The sequence below is a fragment of the Podarcis raffonei genome, chromosome 11 (assembly GCF_027172205.1).
Source record: "Podarcis raffonei isolate rPodRaf1 chromosome 11, rPodRaf1.pri, whole genome shotgun sequence".
Taxonomy (NCBI): Eukaryota; Metazoa; Chordata; class Lepidosauria; order Squamata; family Lacertidae; genus Podarcis; species Podarcis raffonei.
In genome coordinates this window covers 15,393,043-15,409,823 of record NC_070612.1, presented here as the reverse complement: position 1 = coordinate 15,409,823, position 16,781 = coordinate 15,393,043, and the positions used below count along the sequence as shown (strand labels likewise).

The following is a 16,781-nucleotide window of genomic DNA, read 5'->3' as shown; positions in this document are numbered from 1 at the left end:
ACTATACTTTGGTTTTCCTTTTCTTTCTTCTACCAGCAAAACACAGTCTGAAGCAATGGTTAGTTGCTAGCTTATGAACATTTGGTTTGTTGTAGATCTGGCTTGGCATCACATATGACTCCAGTGCCCATCCTCAATCATAGTTTGTTTGGCCACCCTGTCTCAGAAGCTCACCAATCATTCAGAGATCACTCAGGCCTCAGATTAAAACACAGCACCATTGAGGCAAGTCCCATTGCTTGCTATGAAGGGTCAAGCGTAGCTCACACAAATTCAGGCCTGCACTATGTCTATGCTGCATTAACAAAAACTGAATTCTGCAACCTGTGTAAGTTATGCAAATTAACCACATCTCCATATACTCATATACCTTGCATGATTTAAAATGTCTCTCCTAGTCACAGCGAGTGGCAAAGAACCACCCTATACACAGAAGCACCATTTCCTAGTGGCTAGAGCCTATCCACCGGAAATCCTGTTCATACTGTCCTTTGGCTTCTGAGAATTAAATAGCCATCCTCTGAGAACTAGAGACTTGCTTTAAAAAGAGTAAAGCAAGGGTATTTCAAACGATACAGGATTTTGTGACAGGTACCAAGCCCTGTTCATAACAATTGCTGAATACTGTTTATGCAACCGAACTGCTGAATATGTTAAGAACTGAAGAAGGGTGTGCTGGATCAGGCCAATGGCCCATCTAGTCCGGCATCCTGTTCTTACAGCAACCGACCAAATGCTGGTGAGCACAAGAGCTCTCTCCCCTTCTGTGATTTCCAGCAACCGTTATTCAAAAGCACGGCTGCTTCCTACACACAGCACTGCACTAAGTCCCTCTTGTTCCCACAGTCCATGCTATTGCCAAATCACATAACAGGAACTGCTATAAGAACGCCATGGTTTGCAAGGCTCACTGTCTTGTGGTGGTCACACTACCGGCCCGATCCTTAGAGCAGCCTTCCCTGTGGTCCAGATCATTACAACTCTCAAGAAGAAGAAGAAGAAGAGTTTGGATTTGATATCCCGCCTTTCACTCCCCTTCAGGAGTCTCAAAGCAGCCAACATTCTCCTTTCCCTTCCTCCCCCACAACAAACACTCTGTGAGGTGAGTGGGGCTGAGAGACTTCAAAGAAGTGTGACTGGCCCAAGGTCACCCAGCAGCTGCATGTGGAGGAGCGGAGACACGAACCCAGTTCCCCAGATTACGAGACTACCGCTCTTAACCACTACACCACACTGGCTCAGCATCTCCCAGGGCTGGGCCTTGCTGGCTGAGACTGATGGGACTGTGCCAGCTTTGGCAGGTGGGCAGGGCAAACCCCCCTGTCAATTATATGATGGACAGGTGGGCTGCCCTACCCACCTGTCCAAATCCCTTTCCTTGCTTTAAGACTTCCCATGTGAGCATGGGAAAGTGGGGACTGAGCGCTCTTTGCAGAACTCTACCCAGAAGAGGAAGGCAGCTCTAGGAAGCCTCCCAGATTCCTGGTTGTGCATTTTGGTGTCCGATCTAGTCTATGTTTCAATAAGCAACGGAAACAAAAACTGTAGGAGAGGGAAGCAAATCCTTGGCAGCCTCAGTTAAAGCGAATCAGGTAGCAGGTGACAGAAAAGACCCTTTTTTCTGCCTGAGATCCTGGTAAAGCTGTTGCGAAACAAGAGGAGACAATACTGGGCTAAATGGAGGCATAGTCTGACCTACAGGGTGTTAGCTTTTCAATGGGGGGCTACAAATTTATCCTACGCCTCCAAGCACCTGATCTGACATAAAACTGGCGCCGCCTACCATATTATGCAAGCATCCAGGCTTCAGCCTTCTCCGTCAAACAAAAAATACATCATTTCATGGGTTTTTCAATGTAGTGTTTAAGAAATGACACGGCACACGATCCTTCTCCCTGCCTCTCCACCATTGTAAACTCAATTCACAGTACTCTACATATTTGTTTAACTGGGAGCAGCTAAGCAGCAAAATACTGAAGCACCTCAACAGGGCTTTCGAAAGAGTCTAAGAACTTCTCTCAAAAGTGTAGTGGAGGAGAGCAAAAGAGCATGATGCTTAAAACACAAGCAGCACAGACCCTCCAGGGCATTCCTTACACATAAGCAGCGATGAAAAGGAAGGATAGCGCTTTGGGGCAGCTCCCATTATTTCGAAGGGCTTTTCTGCAGGAAACTGCAGCTGGGTTCTGTAGCCGATGTGTTGTCTACACACGGAAATGCCCTCTCACATTAATACGGGAAGATCTTCCAAAAAAGCACCTCATGCAAGAGGCCATAATAAAATTATTCTAAATCCTCCTGATCTTTAAGAACATTATTTGGGGGCATAAATCCAGTGGACCACTCAGTAACTACAAAGCAATCAGACAAACAAAAAAGCGACTTGCCTTTCATTTATCTTCTTTTAACTTTTGCTTTCTAGTGCAGTTTTGTCAATCCTCCCCTGGATGTATATATATTGGTAGGCTTCCTCGTGACTTCAATGCTTAGGTGTGTGAGCCACCACAATGTGCGACGTTTCCACACACACAACGCTGGCAATTTCAGAAGCTCTAGATCGTGTGGCAGTCCAATGGCACATGGTACAGCTCCTTACCATGCCAGAATTAACCACGGTTTCCAGGAAGGATGATGGTAACATGGAAAAGAGCTGGGGGAATCATGGCTCCTCCCATGTGACCTCTAGCATGATCATAGAGTTATGGGACAGACGGGCGTGTTCCCTTGATGTTTTAGTGACATCAGAAAGGGACCACCCCCACGAAGCGGTTTAATGGAAACCTAAGCAATGCCCTAATATGAAGAACTCTGTTTTAAAACGAACTTGCTGTCCAGAAAAAAAACAGAAACAACTGACCAAAACCGAAAAACAAAACGAAACAAGGATTTCCCACTAAATACCAATACCAACACATAACAAAGAGTATAAAAATTATCTGTTTAAATATATACAAACTCTGTTCAACTCAAATACTGCTTTATTTCACGTGGAGTGTTTTTTTTTAAAAAAAAGTCTTTAGGGGGCTTATATATATCTATGTATATATATATTTCTCTATATATCTCTCTCTCTAGCGATGAGGTGAAGAAGATATTGTTTTCAGTACAGAATATATTGCAACAGCGTGTGAAGAGCTGTTATCTCCATTGTGTGGCAGGTTTTCTGTACCAAAAATGAATGAAAGAAAGAAAGGTCAGTCACGTTCTGAAGTAGAGAAGGCTTCTTCTTCTTCTTTCTCTCGCTTTTGGGATATGCGTGTGGGGTGGGAGGGAGGGGCGGGTCATTTTTCAGACGAGCTCATTCTTTTGGATTTAATGAAGGCCATTCCATGTGTTCGCATGTGGGTGTTTAAGGCCGCTTCTGTTTCAAAGGTCTTTGCGCAAACTTTGCACTTCCTGTCGGACACGGCACTGTCAGACGACTCCTCCTCGCGGCTGGGCTTGTTCTCCTGTTGGCTGTCTTCCCCCGACCCATTCTGTTTCGAGACGGGCTGGGGCTCCTTCAGCTTGTGTACAATGAAGAGGTGCCGGGAGAGGGAGACGTGGGAGGTGTAGCAGAGGCCACATTCCCTGCACTGGTACGAAGAGCCGTCAGATTTGTGCTGGGGGATATGTTCGTGGAACTGAAGGAGGTTCTCGGTCGTGAAGCCGCAGACTGCGCACTTGTGGACTTTGAAAACGTTGATCTTTAGCTTCTTCAGCGGCTGAGTGATGGCGCCTCGAGGGGGCCTGAATTCCAGCACAGGCTCTTCCAATTTACGCTTTGGACTGGGAACCTGAAGTTGGAACAAATCAGTTTTAAAATAAACAACCCAGCTATGATCATGTAGCTGTTCTCATGAATGTTCACTGCTTCTGCACTAGAAATAAGTGTGTGTATTGAGCTAAGGATTGTGTTCGGAATCAGCCAACTGGGAAGCACTTCTTGACACAAGGCACAATTTAACTTATGGAACTCTCTGCCAAAGTTTGTGTATGTGTTTGGGGTGGTGATGGTTACTACCTTAGATGGCTTTCAAAAACGTAGTGGTGTATCCGACACAGAGGACAGGTTTTACAATGGCTGTTACTTATTTACAGTGGACGCTTGGGTTGTGAACGTGATGCGTGCAGGATGCACGTTCGCAACCCACAGTGTTCACAACCCACAACCCGCGCATCTGCACACACGCAGGTCACAAAGTGCTTTCTTCACTTTTTCCCTCAAAAGACAAAAGAAGCTTCAAGTTTCCCAACTCTGATTTGTTGAGAGGACACAGAAGTTTATTCAGCTGGTATTCCATGTTTCTTTTTAAAGACCAGGACTTGCATACAAATAAGAGCTCACCTTCGCGTCTTCTTTTACTGCGCTTTGTCCTACATTGCTGGATTCTGTCATCTCTTTCACATCGGGCTCTTTAATGCCGTGCATCAGCTGAATATGCTTTTCGAGCATCAACCGCTTGGTAAAAGTACGCCTTGAATCCGGACAGTGCCTGCATGAATAAAATGCATAGCAGATCATCAACAGTTATGATCAACTAGTTGGTACTAACAGTGTTTGCACAGGTGCTCAAGTGCCCACCATTAAAATGAATGAACATGGCTAACTCACATCTTACTGATTTCAATGGGTGTACTCATATAAAATTATAAAATTATAATTATAAAATATAATTTACTTTTGTAAAAGTCGGTGAGGCAATATAGGCCTTGAGCTTGCCAGGTCTTTATTTGGAAGGTTTGGGGATGCAGGATGGATGGTAGGCCAAGGTAATTAGTTGGAATGGGGCTAGTTTTCCTGCTTTTTCCTTGAACTTGGTTAGTGTTGTGGGAATTTTCCTTGGTTTGTTTTGGAGGAATGGGTACACTAAAGGAGGGCTTTTTCCGATGTTATCTATCTCCATTTGCACCCATTGTTTCCTTTTGTCTTCTAGGATGTATGGGATTACATCGCACTTGGTTGGCGAATGTAAACAAACTGTGGAAAAGACTCTATGAACCGAAAATGGAGATGCTATATGTACTTTCCTTTGTTTGTTTTGCAACACAAGTAAATCTTTAATAAACACACACACACGTTTTACTTGGATTCAACCTGAAGAACAATAGGAGCACTCTCTCTTACACATACATACACCCAGGCCATTTTAACTTATTTGATGCATAAAAAGCAGCTTGACTGCTGCTACCTATTTTATCCAGCAACAAGCTGTCTTAGGAAACAGCTGGGTGCATTCCAGGACACACTTCTGGTTTCAGTATTGTCGCCATGCATGTGCTGAGAACGCACTTTGGCAATTGTCCCATAATCCTCTACAACCAAGGGTACATAATGTGGTGCCCACCAGATGTTTGGGACCACAATGAGTCCTCCAGATGTTCTGGGCTCCTATGGGGCCCAGTCAGCATGGCTGATGGCAGGGATGATGGGATTTGTAGTCCAGAACATCTGCAGGGCACCGTGCTGGCTATCCCTCCTCTGTGGCAGGCAGTCTTACATGACAGACAAGCACGGGGTTCTGTAGAACCTTGTTCTTCAACTCTGGGTCTTCACATGCTGCAGGACTCCAGCTTCCACCATTCCTGACAACTGGCAAAGCCAGCTGAAAATGATGGGCATTGTAGTCCAACGACATTTGGGGACCAAAAGGTTGAAGAACACTGTGTGGCTCCAGCTGGAGACTCATTTTCTCTAAAGAGTAGGCTGAAATGTGAGCAGATTGTCTCCAGATATGCTACCTGGCCTCTCAATAAGAGAAGGGCAGGTTTGTTTTTGTTTTTTTAAAAGGTCTAAGAATTATTATAACGAACATAGTTGCGCAGAACTCTAAAAAGCAGAACTTACGAGCAGGTATAAACTTTCCTAATGCCTTTGTGCTTGATGCGATTGTGGCGGCAAAGGCTATGCGAGGAACTGAAGGATTTGTCGCACTGTCGGCAAGGATGCTTCTTCATTTGCTTTAAAGAAAGGAAGTCAAAACGTTTTTTTAAAAAGGAGGTACATTATGATATGTGCCAGTTAACTTAACACTTTACCTTAAACAAAGCAATGTCGCGAGCATGGCACATCCCAGGGCACCGTTATGACGTGATGTGTCCACCAGAGGGAGCAGGGCTGGGTTGTACAGCGAATTATTTCTAGAAAGCAATGGAAGCCACTTTCCCCTTGCTAATTCTGATCCAGTATAGGTAGCCTGATGGCTCTACAAACACAACGCTTTGAAAGACCTACTTGTGTGGTTTCCCAGATTTGCAATTACCAGTTGCAGCTGCTCTGCCTAGCCCCCTAGAAGTCAATCGAGTGGGGGAAATTAACCAGGCAAAATGGAAATCAGCTAATGAGAGGAGGAATGGCGTCGTACACAAAAGCCAGCTGTTAAATGCAGAGCAGCATATGGAGGGATACATGTGCATTATTTCCATGCCCTGTGCTCAGATCTTCCTGAACAGGTGGCTCACACAACTGATATTTGACTCACAAGACCTATGGACCATTGTGTCTGTCCCCCCTCCCCAATCCAAAATAAGTGGGGACTAGCCAATGGCTATGAGCCATGACGGATACATGGAACCTCCATGTGCAGGAGGAGAAGCCTGCCTTGGAGTATGAGATGCTGAGGACATACAGCAGTTCTTGCGCTGCTCTGTGAGTCCCAGAAGTGTCTAACTGGTTGCTGGACCGCAATGGAAGGAGGTCTGTGTCCAGCAAGTTATGTGATGCTCTTAACCAGTCCACCTGTGGGACACAGATCCATCACTGGCATTCCTCGCCCCTGGCTGACGAGCTTGCTAGGCCCAAGCCAAACCCAAGGTTGCTAGGCAACCCCTTACAGCTCTCTCTTTAGTAGCCATTCGCAACACAAATGATAAACAGCAGCGAGTGGATCTGAACAAGGCTTGCTGCATGATGACCTACATAAATGACCCAAGAAGCAGTAAAACATTTTAACCAACGACCCGTATCCGAGAATTTATCCTACTCTGGAACAATTCACACACACTGCTTTATTTCAGCTTCCATCTTTGAAAGCTGCTACATGGGTGTTTCATTATAGCATCTCTACCCATGAGAGCCTGCTTATTACGAGCTTTCTTCTGTCTTTACCAACACCTCTGAGCTTATTACATTTTCGCGGTATTTCCCATATGGCTTTCTCTCACGTCTCTCTCTCCTTCTACCCAAGGCAGCAAAACTGACATGGTTTTTATTAGTTTTACTCCTGCCTAGGGGTCTGTGCTGAACATCAACCATGAAAAATTATGAGCTTTTAAAATTTCTTCCTTCTTTTTAATTTTACTACTCTGAAAGCCTCGTTGGCAGGGGGGAGCCAAAAGCAGGTTGGAGTCGATAAGACTGTTATTAGTTCAGAGAAGTGGGACTTGCCAGAAAATATTACAGTATGGAGTGTTCCTGCTCACGGTTCCAGGCGGCCAGTGCTCTTTCAGGACACTCCATTACATTCCCTCTCTCCACTTCTGTTTCTCTTCCTTTTCTGAGGTGCCTTTTTTGTCCACACTGAGCATACTGCCTGCCCACCCTGCTTGGAGTTTGGTACATATTTTGCAGCAGCGTGACCAAGGAAACAGTCTAGTAAGACTGGTGACTGAAAGAATAAACTTAAAGGTTTATTAATCATGGCAAACAAAGCAAATAGAGGTTTTTACATGTGGCCAAGATGGAGCCAAGAAGCTAACACCGGAACATGCAAACTCGTTTTTGGACCAGGGATGTGGGTGGCGCTGTGGGTTAAACCACAGAGCCTAGGAAAACCAATCTGTGAGGAGTAAGAACAGGGGGCCTTTCTGTTTATTGCACCTCCCCACACCACTGGTCCAAGTAACTTATTGCAAGCCCTTTGTGCTGTACAGTGGTACCTCTAGATGCGAACGGGATCCATTCCAGAGCCCCGTTCGCATCTAGAAGCAAATGTAACCAGCCACGGCACGTCTGCGCACGCACGCACGCGTCGCTTTTCGCTGCTTCTGCGCATGAAGTCATTTTGAGCGTCTGCGCATGCGGCAAAACCCGGAAGTAACACGGTCGGTTACTTCCGGGTTGCCGCGGAGCGCAACTCGAACGCACTCATCCCGAAGCGCATTCAACCCGAGGTATGACTGTACTCCTATTCGAAATGCATAAAAATAGGATCAGACACATTCTGCTCAATCGGACCGACTAATCAGAGCACGCCTGTCATGTTAATTCATCGCAGCGGCTTTAAGTACATAAGAACAGCGTGCTGGATGAGGCCAATGGTTTGACCAGGCGAACAACCGGCTCTCACAGGGACCAACCAGATTCCTAGGAGAAGCCTGAAACAACAGCCGTCTGCCCACTGTTACTCCCAGGAAAACGGCACTCAGGAGCAATGTGCTTCCAAGTGCGCAGGGGAGATCACTGCCATTGTGGCTGGTGGTGTTCTATAGCCTTCTCTTCCACGAATTAGTCTAACCCTCTTTCAAAGCCATCCAAGTTGGTGGGCGACACTTTGAAAAGCGCTTAAAACTTAATGGATCTAGGCAATAACATACTCGCGAAAATTTCTAGCGTTGACTCTCCCTTCAGCGCTGTAGGAAATGTAAACCAGGCTGATCCATTGTGTTGATTTGTATTTTATTTCCCTCCATAACCCTGTGCCTTTTAGCATGCATGATCTTATTTGTTCTCTAGATTTATGCTTACATAAAACTAAATAGTGGCCTTTTTTCCGCTGAAATTGTGTGATGGCTGGTTACTTAAAATGCAATCAAATCTGCCTGGCCTGGCTTAGAAAGAGAGGAAGAGCCCATTCCAGCAATGCAGAATTGACATCAGTCAGTTTGTCCTGGGCTTCACCATGGTGAAGGGATTTATTTATTTTTTGCCAAGGGTGGGGTATTATCTTTTAGAATAACTTTTCAGCAACAGGCAAGTGTAATCAATAAACCTCACTGCTGGTTTGGTTGCAAGGTGGGCGACTAACGGGGACGAATTCTTTCCATGCTAAACAGCTTCGTCAACAACTTGAAAACGGCCCAGATCTAATCTTCTAATTCTCCGCTCAACACCCGCAATTTACCTTTCCGTGTTCTTTCCTCATGTGGGATATGTAAACATCTCTCTGAGTAAACAGGCGATCACATTCCCAACACGTCCAGCCAGGATTGGGGACTTTCTGGGGCTCTGCTTTCTTCACAGGGGAGGGGGACTTCTTCTCTGTCTTTTCTGTCCCGTTGACGGATTTGGAGTCTTCCTTGTTGTGACTGACCGAGTTCTGAGTGGTGGGCTTCGTGCTCAGCGGCAAACTGATACCCAGGTTCGGAGGCCCCTCGACACTTTTCAGCGTCCCGTGCATAGACTAATTCAAAAAGAAAGAACAAACCAAGGTGGTACTTGCTATCTAGAGAGAATAAAAGGTGCGATGACCAGCAGGCAGAAGGCTGGAGAAGCCAGTGTGGTGTAGTGGTTAGCGCGTTGGACTAGGACCTGGGAAGCCAACAGGGTTCAAATCCCCACTCTGCCACAAAACTCACTGGGCATAGCTGTCAAGCGTCCCTTATTTGGCGGGACAGTCCCTTATCCCAGCGCCATGCCCCGCTGCTGTCCCTTATTGATGATGTCCCTTAAATAAGCTACTGAAGGTAATGGGGCCCTTTATATGTCCAGCTGTCCTTTGTCAACAACAAATTGTTGCTTTTTTGTGTTGAATATATGCTATATGGTAATTTATGGACCTAATAGGTATCTAAAGCCATTTGCATGCAACAAAATATGTATTCCATCAAAGTAATTGTTGATCCCTTATTTTGGCTGCTGATCCCTTATTTTCGAGGCTGCTGGTCCCTTATTTTCAAATCTGTAAGTTGACAGCTATGTCACTGGGTGACCTTCGGCCAGTCACTCACTGCCAGCCTCCCAGGGTTGATGCGAGGATAAAGTGGGGAGGAGGAGAACTACGAAAGCCACTTTTAACTCCTTGGACGAAAAGCAGAATGCAGATATGTGATAAATAAAATAAATGCTTGTAGATTAAGTTTCACGAATCCATGGCACCCATAGGCCAATGTACGGAGGCAGCAAAAACCACATGACACAGCTGGACTGTACCACTTCAAAGATGGGGGACTGCATGTCTGAATTCCCCCTACCCGCCATTACCTTGCACAGAGAGAGCTGCCATGTCGGGGGGGGGGAGTGTTCTAGACTAGCCTTTCCCCTTATATTGTGTCAAGGTTGTCCGCTACGGATAAAAATCTCACCAAGGAATCCCTGGGTTTGCCCAGAACACAAGCTGAAAGTCACTGCGGTAAAGCCAATAGCTTAAAAGCAGAAGTCCAGTGGGAAAAGGCTACTGATTGCCTAATGCCTTAGTGTGTGTGTGTGTGTGTGTGTGTGTGTGTGTGTGTATATATATATATATATATATATATATATATATATATATATATATATCATTATAAACACCAAAGTTCAAAGGAATGAAACTACCAGAAGTAGTAAAGTAAAGGGACCCCTGACCATTAGGTCCAGTCGTGACCGACTCTGGGGTTGCGACGCTCATCTCGCTTTATTGGCTGAGGGAGCCGGCGTACAGCTTCCGGGTCATGTGGCCAGCATGACTAAGCCACTTGTGGCGAACAAGAGCAGCGCACGGAAACGCCATTTACCTTCCCGCCGGAGCGGTACCTATTTATCTACTTGCACTTTGACGTGCTTTCGAACTGCTAGGTTGGCAGGAGCAGGGACCGAGCAATGGGAGCTCACCCCGTCGTGGGGATTCGAACCGCTGACCTTCTGATTGGCGAGTCCTAGGTTCTGTGGTTTAACCCACAGCACCACCTGCGTCCCTACCAGAAGTAGTAGTCAGCCTCAAAACACCACTGCAGAAAAATTTTGTGGGGGTTTAACCTATAATATAGAGAAAGAAAAAGTCTCTGAAAGTGGATTCTGTAACTTCATAGTAATCTGCATGAAGTTTAGAAACTATGCAGATTAAGGGAGCGGCCATAACTCCGTAGTACTATAGCGCAGAGGCTGGGACACCTCTCATCATCCATGACTGCAGGCCACGCTGGCTGCGGCTGATGAAAGCTGCGGGCCAACAACATTTGGAAGGCATCGCACTGCACCCCTGGCATAAGGTCCAGGTTCAGGCTTTGTTCAGTTCAAAGATTTGGGAAAGTCCTCTGCTCTGAGACTTGGAGAAGAGCAGCTGCCAGTCTGAGTAGACAGTACTGGGTTAAGCAGTTTAGTGACCTGGTTCCTAGAATATAATGCCGTTTCACGCGTTCAGTTTTATCGTTCGCAAGCCTGCTTCCCTTGTGATTACAAGGGCATCTAACCTGGTGTCAGGAACGTGCCCACCGCCCTGAGCACAGGGGAAGAGTTAGACTCAGAAATCGAACTAGGTGAATGAGGGTCTGACTCTGCAGATGAGAACTGGCTGACAGAGTCGAGAAAGGGCAGTTTGACCCCCCCCTTCCTGGGGAAGACTCTGTTAGCTCTCAAGAAGAGGAGGAGTTGTAAGGCAACCAGAGCATTGCTAGGCAATCAGCAGATAAGCAGAGGTCTGAGTCAGTCAAGTGGGAGTGGGGAATGGGGCAGGCCAGTCTCTCAGTCCCCATTCTAGGCGTCTGGATAAGATCAGATGACAACGGAAGGGCAAGAGGGGAAAGGCGGGAGTTTGGTGTCCTTCCTCCTGTGGGGAGGACCGACCAACTATTGCAAATGCAAGCAGGCAAGAAGCTGGGCTCTGGGTGTGTCTTCTTTGTAAATAAACGTGCATAAAACTGCCGGAGAGTCATTACATTACAGGCTTGCTTGCCTGCCAGAGATCATTACACCTACTTTCATCTACTTCTGGTGGCTCCCCGTTATGGTTGCCAAACGAAGCCCACACACCTTGATATGATCCATCATGAGTTGCTTCTGTGCGTACAAAAGCGAACAGTCTGGACACTTGAAGACAGACACTTTCTGGTTTTCGATGTGTTGGTCAAAGTGGCGATACAGCAAAGGCTGCAGGGTGAACACTGTGTCACACATGGAGCATTTGTAGATTATCCTTTTAAAAGAAAAACACACAGAAAAAGGCAGTTGAAGACATAACGTCCGTCTGTTGTGGCATTTCATTTATTCCAAAAGACCATACCCCAATTTTCTGTCCCACAAAGGGGCTGCTCAAAGGGGCTTACAAATGAAAAGCAGGCAGGTAGAGATTTGGACCCTGGTCTCCCAGGTCCTAATCCAGCTCTCTAACCACTACCTCATACTGCCTCACAGGGCAGTGTGAAATTGTAGGTGAAGCTAACCACACATAAGCCCAATGCACGGAAGCAATACCCGAAAAGGCCCAGATATGTAGGTCACTCAGTGGCAATCCGGCGTTTTCATTTCTAAGGTTCATAAGAACAACCTTTGCAGAACTGAAAGTAGTGCTTGCATGGCAATGGGCTTTCAAACGACCCCTTGAGGCTGTAAATCATCTTGGTGGTTTCAGTGCCTTTCCATAAACGCAGACAAAGGACTCTTGCTCCTAATAAGGGAAGCATTACCAGCCACTTATCATTAGAACTGACACTGAATTTTCACCCGGAGCAAAATTCAGCTGAAGAATTGGAGGGACATCAAAGGGAGCCGGAGGAACGTTTGAAAGGAACGGCAAAAATAATAATTAAATTCTCATTCTGCACATTCCTCCTTTTTCTATGAAGATGCATTGTAGATGCTCTATCTGCATTATGCATTTATAACAGCGGCATACCGGTTCTGACTTAAGAAACCCTGGGAAATGTAATCTAGCAAGGATGCTTAGATTTCTCTATTAAAGACCCTTATCTTTTTTTTTATAAAAAATATTTATTAAGATTTTCCCTTGTAACACATTAAAAAATCAAAAAAGAAAAAACAAAAAAGTTTAAAAACACATAGAATTCACAATCCTTATTTTCAATAACATATTTCCCTGACTTCCCCACACCTCCCCCTCTTGTATTCCAATTCAAATTGTTGGTTCAACAAGTTCTTATCCCTAATTTTTAACCTTTTTATATTTAGTTCATTTAAAAAACCAATTTTGCCTTATAAACATCAATAATAATACATCAGTGCTTATTCTTAAAACCTTTTTCTAAAGTCGGCCTAAATTCCCTTCCACGATTTCCTCGATTCTCAAACAGATAGCAAAAGTAAAAACCAAACAGATTATAATTATACACCCTTTGGATTCCCAAACTCCACCCCCCCCTTTCCCGGTTTCAATCCCTAACAGACGTCCATCAATCAATCTACTATCAGCCTGGAGATCTCACGTCCGAGGCTCTTAATTCTCTCTCAGTTCCTCTCTGCCGGTTTTTTTGAAAGTCCTTCGTATTAAACCCCAAATCTCGGAGAAGCACTAGTCCAATAGGGTCCATGTTTCTTCCAGCCAGACCTCCATACTTAAAAGTGGAGCCTGAATCTTGTTTCTTACTCCTTTCAAGTCCAAATGACCCTTATCATTCTCTCACACAGAGTGCTCCCTTGGGAGAGGAATGGCCATTTGCATCTGGAGTGAGCACAGATACCCCTATTTAAGGAGCAGGAAACTGCAGAGTTTTTTTTGGGGGGGGAGGCTTCCGGCCTCTCGTGGCTCTTCCTTGGCCCCCCCCTCAAGGGATGTTGCCTGGCTTCTTTTGCCTGGTTGGAATGTGCCTATGAACTGCCTTTTTCCTGTCTGCATGTAGAATGAAGATATGTGTATATATGTTTGTATGTGCATAATTGGAATGTAGCCTGTCGTACAAAGTTGTACCCATTGCCCTGCCTACTTTTACCTCTGGCTCCACCCATATTTTTTTTTGCCTCTGGCCCTGCCTACCATTGACGTGTGGCCTCTGGAAAGCTGTCCATAAGGGGGACATACCCTTGGGCTGAAACAGGTTCCCCTAGACCAGTGATGGCCAAACTTGTCCCTCCAGCTGTTTTGGGACTACAACTCCCATCATCCCTAGCTAACAGGACCAGTGGTCAGGGATGATGGGAATTGTAGTCACAAAACAGCTGGAGGGCCAAGTTTGGCCATCACTGCTCTAGACCAGGGGTCTGCAACCTTTAAGACAAAAAGAGCCACTTGGACCCGTTTCCGAAGAAAAAAAAACTGGGAGCCGCAAAACCATTGCGACATTTAAAGCAAATATATCTCCGGAGCCACGATCTGACAGCGGGCAGGAAGGTGACGTCGGGACGGTGCGTGACTAACGCATGCACCGCCCCCATGCGACGTCACAGCCAGTACAGCGCCCGCCACAGTGGGGAGTGTCGGGGCGCACAATGCGCCTCCTCCCCTCGCTAGTATCCGCCCCGGAGCCGCGGCAAAGGTGTAAAAGAGCCACATGCCCTAGAGAGCCTGACCCCTGCCCTAGACCATCAACAAGGAAGTACTGAAGTGAATATGAGAAATCTGGGGAGAGGAAAACAGCGAGGCTTCGGTATAACACTGACAAAAACAGAGTGGCTTGCCAAATTATTGGAGTATTACAATATATCCAAAACAATGGGAGAAATTGGAAGGATCTCAAAAGAGAAGATAGACAGGGACTGGAAGGTGTTTAAAGGATACTTGCAAAACCATATTGAAAAATCAGAACTCCTATTAGAATAAACAAGTTCCGTTTTAAATACTGAAATACTAAATAAGATAGATAACAATGTGTAATAGAAAAAAGAGCATGAAATTAGGTTAAAGGTGTGTGAAAGAAAGTATTAGAAGTGGAAAGAAATTGCAACTGAGCAGACTGGAAGTCTAACACAAAGGTGGGGTGAGGGGTGGTGGATGGTGATGGGAAAAGGAATTATCTGAGTGTAGGTATGTTTGATGATTTTTAAGGATTGTATGAAATGTATGCTTGTATATTCGCAATATGTGTGTATTAATACTGAATTATTTTAATAATAAAAACTTTAAAAAATAAGAAAAAAGAAAACAGCGAGGCTTCAACCGCTGCAAAATCCCTATTTGAAAGGTCAGCTCTGTGTGGGAAAACGTGACCTAAAATTTGCTTTGACGCAAGACCTTTTCAACACGCTAAAAATAAACGGATCTCTGTGCAACTTTTTCAGTTACACGGGAGCAGGGTGCTCCATACACTCTGACCAATTTCACTCATAACCTTCTTGAATTAAGCATTCTAAGCACATGCTGTCGAACATGCTGCTCTTTTGTCTCATTTATATATTGCACCTGTCCTTTAATTTTAGAAACACAGTGGAAAGTAGGAGAACCAGCTCTTGCCAGGACTTTCCCCACTTCTCTGATAGCATATGGGGAGTTCTGGTCATGACACGCAACATTCATTTCTGAGCATGATAACCGTAGCCTTGCAAGTCAATAGTTAAGTCAAGTAGGATGCAAAGATCAGAGCTGCTTACTTGGGCTCCCCTATCTTGATTCCAGGGTGCTGCGTATAGGCGTGGGAATGAGTGCTGGGCGCCGACTTGAATGCCATTGGACAAATGGGACACTTGTAGAAGACTTCACAGTGAGAACCTTGGATGTGGGATTTGAGCGCCGCCACATCAGAGTATACCACATTGCAATGGACACAGCTGCAAGAGATGGAGAGTTATGTCAATGTTTTCTGTTGTGCAGTGCAACTCAACACCGTAGGGTCTAAGTGCTAGCATCCTTCTACAGCGTGTAGAAAATGGCCAAGGACACAGCTATAACTGTACACAGAACAAATAAAGGATACAAAATGTCTCCAGTATGCTACTCTTTCGAAGTACAGTGGTACCTTGGTTCTCAAATAACTTGGAACCTAAACACTGCAAACCCGGAAGTAAGTGTTCTGATTTGCGAACTTTTTCCAGAAGCCGAACATCCTCCCTTTTGAGTGTTATGCTTCTGATTTGAGTGCCACGCTTCCGTTTTAAGTTTTACATTGAGGTCTCTCTGCTTTTGCTATTTCTTTTGCGTTTTTGTGGCTTTTCTGTTTTGTTTTTGTGACTGTGCGGAACCCAGATCAGCTATTGATTGATTGATTGCGTGACTGCGGTACATTGAATACTGCTTTCATTTTATGGATCAGAGGTCTCATGAGATAGTAAAATTCATGTTAAATTGCTGTTTTAGGGGTTGTTTTTAAATGGATTAATCCCTTTTGCATTACTTTCTATGGGAAAGCACGCCTTGGTTTTGGAACGCTTTGGTTTTGGAACGGACTTCCGGAACAGATTAAGTTTGAGAACCAAGGTACCACTGTATCACTGAAAGATTCTCAACCCTGGGGCACAGGGCCCAAAGGACTGTGGCCCAGACCAAGGATTTTATCTTCCTCTGTACAAGGTTGGTAAGAAGCCGACAGCTCTGTTCTGCATGCAGGAAAAGTCTCACGATGAAAGAAGCAAAAGATAAAACAAAAACCCCTGTGACCCTCTCTCCCTTTCTGATATCATGCCACAAAGATACTCATAGGTGGAACAAAAGCATAGGTCAGAGCCATGCCGAAGTCGCCTGCATACTTTGAGCAGCTCTGCCTTAACAAACCTACCAATATTAATGGAAATGTCATCCCCAAAATTTGAAGCTTGAAGATGCTGTACAGCTAGAGTGGCCAGATGCCAAAGAAAGGAGGTTTTTGCATCTTGCTCCTGGAAAAATTATGTGGCTAACTTATTCCCACATATCATTTCCATCTGTAATTTACTCATGGAACTTGTTCTAGAAGAGCATGTTGAGAGTCAATTCAAAATATCCTCATCAAGTGGATGAGCTACCACAAAATACCATAATGATTATTCCGAAATATGCATATAACAGATTTTGAAACTTGTTTAAAGA

At 45.2% G+C, this 16,781-nt stretch overlaps 1 protein-coding gene and 1 long non-coding RNA gene across 14 annotated transcripts in view; both read right to left on the bottom strand.

Annotated features, from left to right (window-relative positions):
• The window catches only part of LOC128423537 (uncharacterized), a 74,619-nt gene that overhangs the window by 3,375 nt on the left and 54,463 nt on the right, over positions 1-16,781 (bottom strand). The window lies entirely within an intron of this gene.
• The window catches only part of ZNF532 (zinc finger protein 532), a 49,650-nt gene continuing 35,829 nt past the window's right edge, over positions 2,961-16,781 (bottom strand). For all 13 annotated transcript variants that reach the window (XM_053408796.1, XM_053408795.1, XM_053408802.1 and 10 more), the window contains 6 exons: positions 15,371-15,547; positions 11,864-12,026; positions 9,042-9,320; positions 5,828-5,940; positions 4,328-4,475; positions 2,961-3,776 (listed from right to left, as the gene is read on the bottom strand). In XM_053408796.1, the coding sequence (XP_053264771.1) occupies positions 3,282-3,776; positions 4,328-4,475; positions 5,828-5,940; positions 9,042-9,320; positions 11,864-12,026; positions 15,371-15,547 (1,375 nt within the window). In that variant the 3' untranslated portion in view covers positions 2,961-3,281. The remainder of the gene's footprint in view (positions 3,777-4,327; positions 4,476-5,827; positions 5,941-9,041; positions 9,321-11,863; positions 12,027-15,370; positions 15,548-16,781) is intronic.